General features: G+C 42.4%; 1 protein-coding gene across 1 annotated transcript in view; it reads right to left on the minus strand.

Moving 5' to 3' along the window:
* HEATR1 (HEAT repeat containing 1) overlaps positions 1–16,194 on the minus strand; it is a 49,502-nt gene that overhangs the window by 18,801 nt on the left and 14,507 nt on the right. The window contains exons 13-26 of the mRNA XM_037168162.2: positions 15,752–15,847; positions 15,240–15,328; positions 13,970–14,181; positions 13,509–13,630; positions 12,685–12,876; positions 11,064–11,247; positions 10,789–10,925; positions 9,930–10,122; positions 5,079–5,248; positions 4,565–4,723; positions 2,209–2,451; positions 1,824–1,955; positions 901–1,004; positions 598–741 (exon numbers count right to left, since the gene is read on the minus strand). Coding sequence (XP_037024057.2) covers positions 598–741; positions 901–1,004; positions 1,824–1,955; positions 2,209–2,451; positions 4,565–4,723; positions 5,079–5,248; positions 9,930–10,122; positions 10,789–10,925; positions 11,064–11,247; positions 12,685–12,876; positions 13,509–13,630; positions 13,970–14,181; positions 15,240–15,328; positions 15,752–15,847 — 2,177 coding nt within the window. The remainder of the gene's footprint in view (positions 1–597; positions 742–900; positions 1,005–1,823; positions 1,956–2,208; positions 2,452–4,564; positions 4,724–5,078; positions 5,249–9,929; positions 10,123–10,788; positions 10,926–11,063; positions 11,248–12,684; positions 12,877–13,508; positions 13,631–13,969; positions 14,182–15,239; positions 15,329–15,751; positions 15,848–16,194) is intronic.

Raw genomic sequence — 16,194 nt, forward strand, 5'->3', positions numbered from 1 at the left:
AGCAATGCTGTTCCGGGGACACGATGCTGAAAGTTAAGAAGCCGTAAGAAGATGAAATACTGCCATTTGCAACAACAGGGAAGGACCCTGAGAATACGGTACCGATAGAAATAAGTCGGACAGAAAAGCTGAGAGCCACAAGATTTCCCTCATTCATGGGATAAGAAAAGTTAAAATCAGACACAGAAAACAGTATGGTGGTTACCGGACAAAAGGGGGCTGGCGGGGTAGTAACGGGGGCCAAATACCTGTGGTGGGCACACAATACAACGTAAGAGATCATATACTGCCTGTATGACCTTATTAGCCAACGCCACCTCAATAAATGTAATAAAATAAATAAATAGAAACTAAAAAGAAACACGTCCATAACTGCAAGCTAAGGGAAGTAGGTGAGCGCGTGGTTACTTCCTACACAGTGCAGGATCAGGGGAGAGCCGGGGGCACTGACAATGGCACCTACAACCATTCTTCTAACCTTTCAACAACAGTTTTTAATTTTGCAGACCAGCGAAGCAAGAAAAAAGAATGTTCAATAAAATGAAGAGGACTCAGAATCCCCTCCTCTCCTTGACCACACACGGGCAGGGTCGTTACCTTGACAGCAGGCTGAAAAGTGTGGGTATCAGCACCTGAGGGTTTTTGAGCTTCTTTTTGTGCTGCAGCAATTCTAGGATGAGGGTTACTCTTTGCCAGTAAGAACTTCCAATCTCCTGGACAGACTCCAGGTCTTGTGATTTTCTGGGAAACAGATATGACCCAAAATTAGAAAAACAATTATTATCAGTGCTAAGAAAAAAATATGCCTGATTATGCGAAACTGATGGGCATGGAAAAATCAACGGTTTCTTAGCCTTCAAGGCCCAGGAGCCGCACGCTCTCCCTGCAGTCACAGCTTACTTCTGCTGCATTTTCTGCCTCCTCGTTTGCTGAACTGTGCCCAAGGACTTAGTTTTATCTGGTGGCTCCAGTTCTATCCTGACTTGTTCAGCATTAACAGAAATCTGAAACAAAAAGAATAAACTGCTAGTGACACAATTCATGGGATAAAATGAGAGCAGTGAACACTGATTAGAAGAGATGCAATGAAAGTGTCTAAGTTCCCTTTCATGCCTCCCTACAACTCCAGAGCCCAGGCTGATCCCCAAAGGCAACCACCGCTGAAAACTCCTTATATATTCATTTGGCAATGTTCCACATGTGGACCATGGGTAAAGATTTAAAAAACAAAAACACAGGAGCATATGATACACGTTGCTCTGCAACTCTGTTTCACTTAGTTTATCTGAAAAAGCTAAGTAAATAACATTAAAACTCTGAGAAATGCTGAATCAGGATACTAAGACTTCACCATATCCTTACCCTTTGGAAATGTGTCTTCCCACAAAACCCAGAACAGAAAGCCAGGCGGTTACTCTGATGCACGGCTAGGTTTCCATGCATTCAAACCAATGAGCAGGTGCTCAGTGGTATCGCACACGCGTCCTGAGACAACTCCTGAGCTCAGGCACAAGCGAGCGGGACCAGCTGAACACCGGGCCCCACACGCATATTCCGACCCCTGCACACAAAAGGCAGGTGCCCCAACGCCAGGAAAATCCAAACTAACACACAAACTCTACCTGGTTAAAACCACAGATAGTCCACACGCTAAATATATCGGTGGAAACCTCTCGTTTTGATTAAGCGCTTCTCTATGACCAAATTTTCTGTGATTTAGTTCATGGTTACATTTGACTTTCTAAAAACAATGGAGGATGTTGAAACATGTGTTACTTCGAAGAGAACAAACATTAATAAATTACAAACCACTTTCAACTTACCCCTTTAAAAACACCGCTAACAGTCTGAGCACAATGCGTATTCTTACAGTTCACAGATAAATCAAACAACATGCGCACAATCTTCTGCTGAACTTTTTCATCTGATATGGCTGCAAAAAATGGCTTTGTAATCTAGAGGAGGCAGAAAAAAAGCCACTGAGTTCAATGAACCAACGATTATTCTCTCTGTAAAACTGTCCCCAATTTTGTCAGTCAGAATGCAATACTTCTTAATGACCCACGTATATCATTCAGTCTTGCAAAACGGGTCAAATAAATCAAATTCCTCTAAAACATGTGCAGTCCACTCCATCTTCTCCAAGTAAAACATTACACATTTTTTTCAAGCCTGCATGTGCTTCAGTTTCCGAAAGTAATCACTGACCTTTTCCAGGGCTGTAATCTGAACAGCAGGCATTCCTGAAAAAAGTTCCTTTGTTGTGTGTGCGGCTTTTATGAATATATCCAGACTCTTTGGATCCTTATGTAAAAGAGAAGCTGAATATTCATTATATTTCCCCAGAGTGAGATGCAAAACAGTGGCCTCATCTTTCAGGACAGCTGTGGGCTGCTTCTCAATCTTTTCCAAGAGTTGTTCAACCATAGGCAGCAGCTGAGAAAGCACCATCTGAAGTGTGGAGAATGTATTAGGAAAGTTTTTATACTGACATGTTTTTGCTTGTTTTAACAAAGACCTCCGAAGGGATCGGGTTGGAAGGCTGGGAGCTTGGCCTGGAGAAAACATCCCTATAGTGATGGCCTCTTGGACACGACGCAACTACTAACCAATCGAGCACTCGGGTCCCTTCTGATGGTTTTGTCTATAATGGTCAAAAGCTCTAAACCCTTCAGAAATGAGTGGACGAATCTTCAGTGTTCCAAGTCCTTGTGAAAACAGGAAATACAAACTAAACTAAAGGTCTAGACTACAAAAACAATTATTAGCTTTTTCTAAATTATTGCAATTTCCCAAACAACGTTTCCAACTTGCTATAATTAACATTTGTTCAAATTATGTATGTGAAGTCTTTAATAACTGAACCAGGTGGCAGCAAAATATGGCTTGTGGGCCAGAGCCAGAGGACTGCCCGCTCCGCACGTCTTGCTCACGACACACAGCCAGGCCTGCCGTGTAGCTGCTGCCTCCACCGCTACTGCCACACACGGCACAGCTGAGCAGCTGCCACAGCCGGTGCGGCCTGCAGAGCCTGAACTATTTGCTACTCAGTTCTTCACAAGACAAGATGCTCAATTCTTTTTACTTTTAAAGATTTTATTTACTTATTTTTAGAGAGGGGGATGGGAGGGTGAGAAATATTAATGTGTGGTTGCTTCTTGGGCACCTACTAGGGGCCTGGCTGGCAACCCGGTCACGTGCCCTGATAGGAATTGAACCAGCAAACCTTTGGGTCACAGACTGGTGCTCAATCCACTGAGCCACACCAGCCAGGGCCAAGATGGTCAATTCTTAACCTAGAGCTGCAATGACAGAGCTGATAAATGCCATCTGTTTGCTTCCACCAGGGAAATTCAACCAAACGGTTTCTACGGCATTGTGCCCATGTTAGTAGAGCTCCCCGGGGCAGTCAGTGGAGGCTGGCAGGGCACTGGTGAGGCACACAGGCACCCGGACACCAGGATCAGCAGGCTTTCCTCTGCACCCGGCACGCTTGCCAACCAGGCTCTCATGACCTCTCTCTTCACAGCACAGGTTTCCTTGACAACATAATGAAAGCTATGGATCCCCCCCCCACCAAAAGTATACGACCACATACATTTAAAAAGTGAGCAAGTGGTTTTGGAAATATTTGAGTCTTAACAGGGGGACCCCAACCCAAAAATGGAATTTATTTATAAAAAATTGGGTTTTTATTCTTACATGTTTAAACTTCAGTCACCTTTAAAGCACTCTCCATTTGATGCAACGCACCTATTGAGATTTTTTCCATTGCTTAAGAGTTTCTGAACTCATCGATTCTGATGTCTTTACAGTGCCTCGGCTGTTTTTTGTTTCACCTCTTCTACATCAGCACGACGTCTCCCTTTGAGAGCTTTTTTTATCCAGGGAAACAAAAAGGTCACTCAGGACAAGATTGGGTAAATAAGGAGGGTGGGGCATGGGGGTCATGCCATTTTTGTTCAAAAACTGCTGAACACTCAGAGCAATGTGGGCGGTGTGCTCATAAATGACCCATCATGAACTGGGAAAATGCACTGAGTCTTAAAAAAAAAAAAAACTCACTGAAGCCAAACACAGCCTCTCACAACAACGCCAGCTGGCACACTGCTCCAGGTGGGTTCCTAGAACACTCACCTAGTCCAGGAAACCTGTACTACACGGGCCCACACCCCAGAAGATAATTCCAGGGTTGTCTGTGGTCCCCCACTGTATGTTCAAATATATTACCTTGTAGAAGACTTTTACCTGAAGAACCAAGGCAACCCTACAGTTTTTCCACAGTGCACCTTCAGTGTTTTTTCCCCATGTGATTTTAAAGTTCATTTAAAATCAAGTCAGTGCTTAGACAGACCTAACTCACAATTTTAAATTGGAAAGAAACCCACCGACATCTGCTTTTTGTTTACCTCTTTTCTCCACCACAGTGTTTCCTCTCCCCAGTTAGTAAGAACATTGTCACTGAGGGCACACATGTGCCTCTGCGGGTACCTTGCCCGTCCAGCGGTGGTTTCAGTGACCGCCGTGACACCCCCTGGGGTGCAGCCCCTCACACCACACTCACCTCACCGTGCACTCCCTGAAGCACTCTCGTCAGATCTTTGGCAACATAAGACGGGCAACTGGATACACAATAAAGCAGGTTCTTCAAAGTTTCGGACAACTTCTGATGAGATTTCAGTTTCTTTTCTCTCTGTAGCTCCTCAAATAATGTAGCCAAATCCTAGGGGTAACAAAGAAGAAAACTAGGTAAAAAGAGTGAAGCAACCCTGAATGTTAAATGTACTAATTATGGTGGGGGGCGGGGGGAGGTGGTCATTCTTCATTTTCCCTTAAAAATTTAATAGGCAAGGACACTGGTCCCCCTCAGGCAGCTTCCTCTCAAAAACCAGACACCGGTCTCCCAGCAGTTATCTTTTAAAACTGGGGCAAAGAGGTGCAGCTATCACCCTGTTAGTTTCTAAATTCGGAGGCTGAACTCAACCACAGTCCCTGCAAAGCAAAAGTCAAGAAAGGAGGAAACTGCTCAGGTGTGTGCACGAGTGGGCACGCCTGCAACCCTCTGTGCTGGGAGTTACCTGAACGACGTAGGTGGCGTCCGAGGTGACCTCCTCTGCTTTGGGCACCACATGCTGTATCACCATGTGGAACGGGGATGCCACTCCGCTGAGGGCCTGCAGACAGTGAACGGCCGCCCTCCGGACCTCCTTTATGGGGCTTCCCAGGTTAAGCAACAGAGACGCCACCACTGAAACCAAAGGGAAAAATATTTAAGTAACAATTTAAAAAATGGAAGCAGTGCAAAATTTAAATAGTCCCCAAGGGCACATGATGAAAAGTTTTACTCCCAACTAAAACTCCCTCTCTGAAGACCATTCACTGTCTGTTTACTCTTCTAGAAAATGCCAGACATATGCTGGTAAATTCTTTTGAAAACATACAAATGAGAGCAAAGTACAGATACACCCTTCTACAGAAACTGCTGTCGCATCTCAAAACACGCTGAAGAGTTTTCCACACGAAAGTAAACTAAATCATTCTTTTCAAGCTGTACACGACTCTGCTGACTTTCCGCATTTTGAAAACTGGTACCTTACTGGATAGAGTTTTTAGCGCGGTCCCAGACTTTTGGCATTAAAATTGCTGCCGACACCCCTGGACACACACCCTTGCATGACTGTGTGGAGGAAGCTACCCACGTGTGCACCATGCTTGCAAAGATTTTGTCCTGAATTGACATTTACTGTGACTTGACTTTCAATGCAGAAATTTTAGTCAACTTTTTCTTCTAATTTTGTACGTGGCTTGGAAAGACCTTCCTCACTATAAATGAATTTAAAAGTATCGATGTGGATATTTAGAGATCGTATGTACTCCATGTTTTTTGCTAATATCAGGGCCAGGTTTTTTCTGTGAAATCTTTAGTTGACGTGAAATCTTCTGAGGGATGAGGCTTGAGTCAAACTTTTCAAATGTTTCCAAGTAGCTGACCAGCTCTCCTACTGCATAATCCCCCCAAGAAGCCCACAGATCTGAGGGGTCAGCTCTGACTGAAACATTTCACCAAACAGTCTTTCCAGAGCCACGTTCAGGAACAGTGACCAATTCAGCACTGCTGATTTCGTTTTTGCTTCGTAGCTATGCAGTGAAAATGTCAGCCTTTGATTTAAGAACTATGTCCATCACATGACCCAGACTTTGCTGTCGCTTAACTAGAAATAATTACTGATTTTTATCTAATGCCATTTCAGATCTTTGGAACATGATGGCTTTTTCTGTCAACAATTATATGGCCAATTATACTATTTTGAACCAATTCTTTTTTATTAATGTGAACTCTATTTGGGCAAATGCTTGATTTGTAAACAACAGACTGCTGAACTCAATTTGCAAACACTCGGGATTTTTGCATCACTACTAAAACCCTGGCCAACTGCTCTGCTGTGTCTGTCAGTGCCAATTTTCCATGTTATGCTGGGTTTAGAGGAAGAATCTGGAAGCTTCCCTTCGCTCCATGGCCTGCCCAGCTCAAGAGCACTGAAGATCCAGTGGAATGCACCTGTGAGATCGCCTGGATTGCGGCTGCTCTTGGACAGCTGTGTCTGGGCTAAGACGCTGCCTGTTTCCTCGTCTGCTCTGCAGTTACTTCATTTCATGCTTTGTACTGAAGCACACTGGTTGGTTTTTATTTTTCTAGAAATGACCTGTTACACATTTCCCACTCTAGAATGCTAAGAGCCAGCCTGACAGCCTTCAGACGTTTCTGAGTGCAGTAAGAAACCTGGAAATCCTTCCTGGCCTCCGCAACATTAGATTGTAAAATAAAGCCAGAAACAAACAGCTGCAAAGTTGAATTTACCTGTACAAAGGGCAGCTTTAGGCCAAGATACTTTATTTGCTAAAACGAACAAACAACCAAAAAAACCTCTCTGTGTAGAAGAGCAGAACTTCCCGAAAAATCCAAACGCAGAAACAAATTTAAAGTACTCCAACCTCATACCTCACTTAGTCCTTTGAACACTGGTTTGAACTGTGTGGGCCCACCATAATACAGATTTTTCAATACATACTGTAAACTTTTTCTTCTTTATGATTTCCTTAATATCATATTCTTTTCTCTAGCTTACTTTATTATAAGGATATGGCACATAACACATAAAGCGTACAAATACGCACTAACTGGCTTTTGTTGGTAATGCTTCTGGTCAACAGCAGGCTCTCAGTAGTTAAGTTCTGGGAAGTCAGAAGCTATGCATGGCTTTTTGACTTCGTGGGAGTCGGCGGCCCTCACCTCTGAGATCTTCACAGGTTAACTGTGTAAGTACTATGGCTCCCGTATTCAGATAAGGTACTGGGACTCAAGAGAAGTCAAAGCTACATTACTTAAGGAATCAGCTTTTAGGAACACCTTCCATTTAAAAAAATGTATGTGACGTCATTCTAATTTTACTTAGACTTAAAATAGCATATTTTACATAAAATACAAAAATGTGTTTTTGCTTCTAAACATGCAAATAAATTCACTATATTAATCAGGCATAACAAACCAAAGGCAGCCTCCATCTGACAAATGTTAAAAGTCTAATCATTTATGCAAGACTGAGCCGGAATTCGTATCTACGCGCAAAGTAATAAATGTAGATTGTCAAGTCACTGCGTACATTATGGTGTTATATTACTAAAACAGGCAGTATCTTTCTCTGAGCAGCATAACATACTAAATTAGGACAGCCACCAGCCAACACCTCCCAGACCCCTCCCTGCCGAGGTTGGGCTAGAAGTGCGCTGCGGACGGGTTCGGTGGCTCGCGGCCCTCGGGGATTCTAGGGTAAGGTGCTTGAGCTTCTGGACAGAACAAGGTGCCCCTCTCCTGTTTTCAGTGGAGTCCTGTGACGTGTCCAGGCAGCATAAGTGCAAAGGCACTTTAGGAAGAGGGAAGTGACACACGACAAGGCAGCAGGGATGGGCAGGAGCCTGTCTTGCAGCAACACCAGAGGCAAAGTGAGGTCTGTTGGTCCTGCTATGGAGAGACAGAGGTATACTCCTCAGGGGCCACCCCCTTCAATGCCAAAGGACAGCAGACATGGCAGACCTGATAGCAAATCGGGAGAGTTACGACCTCTAAATACAACACATACATCTTTTTGAAAATTCACGTTTAACAGGAGATAGTTGTTTTAATAATACCTCCATAAGATGAAACTCTACGCAGACATTTTAAAAAAGATAAATTTCTATATATCTATGTTTATTTATATTTTTGAAAACAGGACATTAAAAAATTAACATTAAGATTATTTTTTAATCTTCACCCAAGCACATGCCCATTGATTTGAAAGAGAGGGGACGGGGGGGGGGGGGGGGAAGAGAAACACCAGTCAGCTGCCTCTCGTATGTGCCCTGACCAGGGATTAAACCTGCAACCTAGGTATGTAGCCTGACTGGAAATTGAACCTGTGACCTTTTGTTTTACGGGACAACATTCCCACCAGCTCAGTGACACTGGCCAGGACGATATATTAATGTAGACCAATGCTTATATTAAGTGAAAAATTAAAGTTAAAAAGTGTATAGAAAATTCTCATTAAAAATTTTTTAACTTTCTTAAAAGTAAGTCTACCTAAAACAGGGGCTGCAGTTTTATAGTAAGTAGTGCAGAAAAAAATACATTCTTAGGATTTTATTTTGTGGGTAAAACTTGAATTTACATATCTACTTTACCTTACATTTGATACAATTTTGGTTACAACTGTAATTATGTGCTCTTTCAAGGAACTAATAAGACAAACATTGAGAAATTATTCTGTGAAACGTTTATGATCATTCACTCTGCTTTTACAGAACATTTATGAAGACCAATTTCGTAATTAAAAAATAATCAAAGCCCTGGCTGGTGTAGCTCAGTGGATGGAGCACGGGCCTGCAAACCAAAAGATCGTGGTTCGATTCCCAGTCAGGGCACATGCCTGGGTTGCAGGCCAGTTCCCAGCAGGGGCCAGTTCCCAGCAGGGATCGCATGAGAAGCAACCATACAGTGATATTTCTTTCCCTCTCTCCTTCCCTTCCCCTCTAAAGATAAATTAAAAAAAAAAAATAATAATCAAGAGCCCTGGCTGGCATAGCTCAGTGGACTGAGTGAGGGTTGTGAACCAAAGTGCCATTGGTTTGATTCCTAATCAGGGCACATGTCTGGGCTGCAGGCCAGGTCCCCTCTTCGGGCCACACAAGAGGCAACCACACATTGATGTTTTTCTCCTTCCCTTCCTCTCTCTCTCTCTATAAAAAAATAAAATCTTTTAAAAAATCAAGAACCTCTCCACATTTCCCAAGGGCCACTTACTCCCCTGATCTTAAAGTCATTCTAGTCTGCAGTATTGATGACAACCACCGTCCTCATCAACTTTCTCACCTTCAATCACTAAGGGGTGACCTCTGCCAGGTCCTCCCATTTGTCAATAGCTTTGGAAGGAGGTCAACCCACTTTCAGTATCATATTCATCAACTTCATGAAATTCTGTATCTTTGTCAACATCTGCAATTTTGCTTTATATGAATTTCATTTTGGGAGGTTTCACAGTGAGTGCCCAACCTGAAAATGATTTACATGTGATAAAAGAAATAAATCCAGGAGGGCTGCCTGAGTGCAGACCCACTTTATAAGTAGTTAAGAATTATATTATGATGGTTTGAATTAATCACCTATAGCTTCCATCATTTGTTTTAGTGAGATTCTGCAACTGACATTAATAACTTAAAAGCAATACTTAGAGAAGTAAACAAATATAACATGTATGAAAGGGGAGCACGCACATGCTCTATTTAAAAAACTGTAAAAAAAGAAATTCTCCAAACTACAACCCCACGATGCACACGCAGGGAAAGCCGTAGAGCCAGAGGTGACAGTACATGTATAATGCTCCGGGCAGTACCTGGAGAAGACGTGGAAGCCAGGTGGGCTCTACACTGTGGCCTCAGGGAGGACAGCATCGCGCAGCCCACGTACAGGGCTTGAGTCTGGAGCATGGACTTCACGCAGCAGTTCAAGGGATTTGAAAGGCTAGAACCATAGGTCCATAACACAGAAAGGAACTTGAATAACTGAAAAACATCTTCTAGATGTACCTGAATTAAAAATAAAACAAAAGCAGGGAAGTTTCATTTTCATAATTACACCAACTAGAATAGTATACGACTATAGAAAACAAATAGCTAATTATATTTAGCTGTGTCTAATCATGCAAACTTATTCTATGCTTGGAATTTTAGCAAACTGGCAGGAATATAAGTGAATTCAGAGGACTGATATCCACAGGGCTCGCTCTAACCTTGCAGTTGAACACACTTAACAAACAAACAAGACACTGAGCAGAACTGAGACAAAAGTGATGTTGGGAAGCCTCATTAAGGCAAGTCCTTCAAAGATGGAGGGAGCAATGTCAATTGTGTCACATGTTGCTCTGACGTTTCTTAACTGAGTGACTTTGCATAGGCTAAACCATCTCTCTGAACATCACTTTCTCACCGCTTAACACTATTAAGCCCCAGCACATAGGGCTGTTATGACCAAACATGTCAACAGGCCTAGTACATGAGGCACATGGGGATGCTGGTCTCTGTCGACCCCACTGATGGAGGTCAGGATCACAGCACTGCTTTACAGGGCCTGTGATCACCACACACTCTTTGCTGTTTAGAAGTCTACTTTCATTCTCACTCAGAACTGTCATGGCTAAAGTAACCTGTGACACCCTGAAGGGCAGAGAATGCCTGAAAAAGAGGGGCCTGCACCTTGAGGAACAGCTTCATCAGCACCCTGAAGTGGGTGCTGTCAGCCCCACGGAGGATCGTCTCAAAGAGCCCGATGAGCAAGCGCAGGTAGTCTCTGCTGTCCGCTTCCAGCCGGTCAGGATTCCACCACACATCATCTACACAGACGTGAGGAGAGACAACGTGTGACTCACGTGAACACTCTGCTGGGACTTTACACTCAACAAAAAGAGTAGTGGAGCCACGGACTCAGTTTTCCAGGGAATCCCATTCAGAAGGGTCACACCTGGTCCTACCTTTAGGAAAAGATTTAGGAGCCTTTAGTGCATAAATAAAAATTTTCAGCGAAAATACGAGTAACGCTGAGTCCTCCACAGCTATCCACTGGGCAGCGTTGACCTGCTGTACGTAATGTGCCCACAGCTGCGCTGGTATCGCCCGGTCCGTCATCAGCTCGGAATGCCATTCCGAGGGCATTTCCTGAAGTGGGAAGGAAACAGAAGGGCGCAGATTCACAGCAGTTCTGAAACCGGGTTCCACGGGCGGACTGCGATGGTGTGTACGCCGGGGGAATACGCAAAACCGGGTGTGGGGATTTGGGCGAGAGAATTCGTAACTTTAATCAGGTTTTTAAAGAGATCTATCACCATTCACAAGAAAAGAAAGAAAGGAGTTAATTATGGCTTCACTTTTTATCTATTTTCTTAAACCATTAACCCTAAAAACAAACATTATTCACACAAATTCTGTCTTTCAAATGGCACCTTTCTAAACAGAAGGAGTTGGGCTTCCAAGAGATCCCTAACAAGGCTTTTCTCAGTTTTTTTTTTTTTTACAACTAATCTGAAGAAAGTACATTATAAAATCCCCAAACTTACAGATGATTCTAAACAAGTAGCAAAATGTTAAGGTATTTAGAAATTATATAACAAATGCCAGAAGGAAGCACGAGAAAAGGCGTAGGAAAGGGACGAACAGAACCGCAGACAGGTGTGTGCGGAGTTGGAACTGGGGAGAGAACCAGGCCAAAGCCAGACTCACAAGGCACTGCCCTCGGCGAGGCAGTTCGTAGCTCACTGTGCGGCCACAGCCAGGAAGATGCTCAGGGCTCTCAGAGAGGGGATTAAATATGAACAGAAAACCATCTGTATCTGTGTATACAGAAAACACTCCATTTGTCCACACTTTTAACACTGGGAGCAAATACAATTCAGGCTTCACACTTTTACAAAAGGTATCAAAGAAGTTAAAAGGGCCTCTCTGGGCTACTTTTCAACATATGAAGAGTAATTCCTTTAAAGTCTACGTCACTTTATAGCTACCAGTGGCCATGACCTGAACTTACACAATCCTGAGGGTATATGGAAACATTAAAAGGATGTGATTCATTTAGCAAATCCAATAAGGAGCCTTCTGAGGTTTGGAGGACAAAACAAAGCACTATTATATATGGCAAATATTAAAAGAAATAATCTTATGACCTCAAAATGTGATACCAGTAACTCACTAACACTGCCAGAGACAACGGCAGGCTGGTGAGAGCCAGTGTAATGTAATATTAAGAGAACACAAAAGATCCACTCTTGGAAAGTAAGAGCACGAAGGAGCATTTTGTTCAGGCACTGATACAGCTAGTGAAATCTTTACCACTAAGGGCAGTTAGGCACAGCTTAGATAACAACTCCAATAAAGACGAGACGGACAATAGCACTGCGACCCGGAAATTCTATAATTGGATTAACTTTCTGAAAAAGGAAGAGAGCACCTCATTCACCCCCTACTGCTCCCAAGGCCGCGCCACAGCCACCCCGGACAGGGCTCCTAGCCACTCGGCCCCCGGCGGCCAGCTCTGCCCCGACCGCAGGCCAGGCCGTCACTCTACGCATCCCCGACCTCCCAGGATGGCCTGCTCCTTACCACTGCTGTCAGGACGCTTTCGAGCTTCTTTATTTTTTTCTGCAACAAACTGAAGACTCTTATCGCAAATGGAAAGTGCGTTTCTTTCGAGGATGAGCAGCACGAGACCAGCACAGACATGACCACGTGGGAAGTCACTTTCTGCTGCAGGCTGAGGGGCTCCTTCTCCCCGATACTGATCAAACCCTCCACCTGGGAAAACAAGCGCTGCTCATTACTGCCAAGTCTCGGGTGGCACCAAACGCATATTCCCTATACCCCAGGCCTCGTCAGATAGTATGTGTTTTACATTTAAAGTGAGGTGACAAATGTAAAGCCTTCAAAAAGTAGTCAGCACTGATTTCTAGTAATTATAAAAATAACTAATTTCAAAAATTATAACGAACATAACTGTACTTGCCAACTGGATGTTTTTAAATCACAAACCTAATACCTTTATAAAGGGTGTATTTACTACAGCAAAAGCAATTTTCTCCTCCTGTAGGTATTTTGCTATTTTAACAAATATATAACTTTAATATTTTAAATGAGAAAGCAAAAAAGGAGGTGAAAAAGTATACGTTATTCTTACTGGCCCAACAAAAAACTACAATGAAATAAACTATATTAAATGTTAAGGGTTTCAACAATCTGCAGAATATATAACACAACACTATACATGTTTAAAGCAAAATAAAATACTCAAGAATGCAAGTTATTATCAAAACAAGAAAAAGAAAAAGAAAAAGAAAAAGAAAGAGGATGATGACTCTACACAAGCAGACACAGAGAATCTAAGACTGTAAGAAGGCGACTCGGGGGTGGGGCTTTAGCAGCGTCCCTACCATCTTTAACATTGAAGAAGGATCCCCTGATTTTATATTGTCAGCCAACAACTCAATCATCTTCTGATTTGCTACACCAATTAGTTTTCCTGACTTTGTACTTTTCATCACATTTTCAAGAGCTGTTAAAGAAAAAAAAAAAGGTTAAACACAGGGCCCTGTATCACCAACACTTGCTTAAAGGATCATGTAGACGAAGGAATTTAAGCAAAAATTTTATTATTTTCCTATAAACATTTGCTTTTTATTTTACCTTTCATCCAATTCTGAATTTGTCTATGGGTCAGTTTCTTTCTCACTGTATATTTTATCTTAGCAGAAAATTTTTAGATCCTGGCATTTATGTGGCATGTACACACATATGATTTCAAATGGCAAGTATGGCCAGTTTCTAATGGTACTTATCTTCTTTTTGAAGTGTTACCTGTTCATTTTGTCTAAAAAGCAACAGAATTTCTTACCTTCTTTCCAGCCCCGTAGCACAGGATGCAGAGAGCAAAGTCCTGATCGGGATAAATACACAGCAGTTTTCATCTCGGGGGACTCTAGATCATCCCTGTCGATGACCATGAAGGGAAGCAGACGAACCACTATCTCATTCGCCAACTCATCCTTTCCATTCAGCATCTCTTCTCTAACTATCATGTCTGTGGCCAGTTCAAGTACCTCACACCTGAAAGGTATAAAAGCACATTTGCTTCGGAGGCACATCAGGGACTTCAATCCAGCAGGCAATCATCATCCTTACACTGCTCCACGTCAACGGACAATCACGCTGGTCCCCTCACCGAACATGTCATTCAGAGACACCAAGACGATCAGTGGAAAACCATGCTAATACAGGAACTGTTTAGGACTGCTAATTCGGCCAACTCTTTTTTTTTAAATCACAATAGGTTAACTGTAACATAAAACGTACCATCTTAACTCCACTAGAAATAAAAAATTCACTCATAAGTTCAAAAAATATCTGAACACATACTATGTGCTAAGAATTAGACATGATAGATACAAAAACCTGTAAGATACGCTTTCTTCCTCTAAGGAGCTTAGTCATTTGTCCATGTAAAGAGCTTAGGCGCCAAAAATAAAACAACCAGCCCTGGCCAGGTGGCTCGGTTAGTTGGAACATCACCCCAAACACCAAAAGGCTGTGGGTTCGATCCCTGGTTGGGGTAGTAAGGGAGGTAACTGACTGATGTTTCTCTTTCACACTGGTGTTTCTCTCTCTCTCCCTGCTCCCCTTTATTTCTAAAATCAATAAACACCTCCTCTGGGAAGGTTTAAAAAAAAGAAAAAAAATAAAATGACCAAAACTCATCAAATACTTACTACAGAGTTAACATGCACTTCTGAACGTATATTTAATATATTTTTAAATTGTATAGTGTATAATCCTTGCAAAACAAAACCCAGACATAAAGATTTATAAAATACAAAATGAAAGTTCTTTTCATCCTACTTTCCACATTTCAGTATATCAAACATTATATACTTCTTTTTCCGATTTATGAAGGAAAATTTCAGAGAACAGTGTAATGAATCCATGCAAACCCGAATGGAATATTTATAATGCAAGAATGTAACGAGATCCACTTTATTACCACAATCATAGTGGCATATAACTACAAGGTAAATTGCAAACATGAAAAGCAAAAGAAAAAAATCAAAATGAATTCAATATAAGAATTTCACCAATTCAAAATTGTGTAAGGAGAAATGAATACATACCATGCCCTATTTTTTGAAAGTTCTGCTCTTTGAAAGAGATTCAGAAGATTTGAAACAGTCACTTCTGATGTAAAGTGTCTCTTGAAAATCTAGAGGAAAAAGAAATGTCCTAAGAGAAATTTTACTTGCTTACATTTGGTGCTTCTTAAATGAACTGAAAAAACCCCGTAAATTATAAAGAATTTATCTCCCAGGAATCCTAGTCTAACTGAAAAGTTTTATGAGCAATTTCTCAAAAGTGGCATTCATGATCCCATTTTCCACGACCGCAAGGTAAAATTTCTGACAAAGTCCCTTTCCTTTTGGAAGACCCTCCACATGTATAAAACTGCACAATCTAATTACTCTCATGAGCTTTTTCCAACCAGGCTTACATTTGTGCTCTCAAGAGATCAGATTTCCAGTGGGGGAATAATTTTCAAATATATTCCTGCCTAGAGCAGAGAATCAAGTGAGAAGGGCAAGAAAATATTTACCAACCAATGTGCATGTTGATGAACATATCCACTCACCTTAAAAGCGCTTAGAGCCGACAAAACAACATCCATGCTATCATCACCCAATCGGGATACGATAGCTTCTTTTATGAAACACTCATCGACACTCTCCTGAACGACAGAAAAAAATACTAATTTAGTTGTTCCTAAAACACTAAAAAGGAAGCTTGGTTTTGTGAGAAGCGCTCCAGGACACGGGTCGAGGAGGGCAGGCGCTGCGCCGAGTGGGAACTCAAACACTCTCAGCGCACTGCATGGACGAGACGGCCTCAAAGGGCCTTTCCATTTAGAGGAGTAATTGTCCAGCACAAACCTCTCACAGTTTCCACGGAAAATACAACAGGTATAACCTAAGTATGACTTTTGTACTAAGGAGTCGATCATATTGGAACGAGAGCACCCAGCCCATGGAGGGCACGCGGGCTGCAGCCGCAGCTGTAGCACTTACTAGCGCAGCG

Source organism: Artibeus jamaicensis, unplaced genomic scaffold, assembly GCF_021234435.1.
Source record: "Artibeus jamaicensis isolate MK-2021 breed Jamaican fruit bat unplaced genomic scaffold, CSHL_Jam_final contig_473, whole genome shotgun sequence".
Classification (NCBI taxonomy): Eukaryota; Metazoa; Chordata; class Mammalia; order Chiroptera; family Phyllostomidae; genus Artibeus; species Artibeus jamaicensis.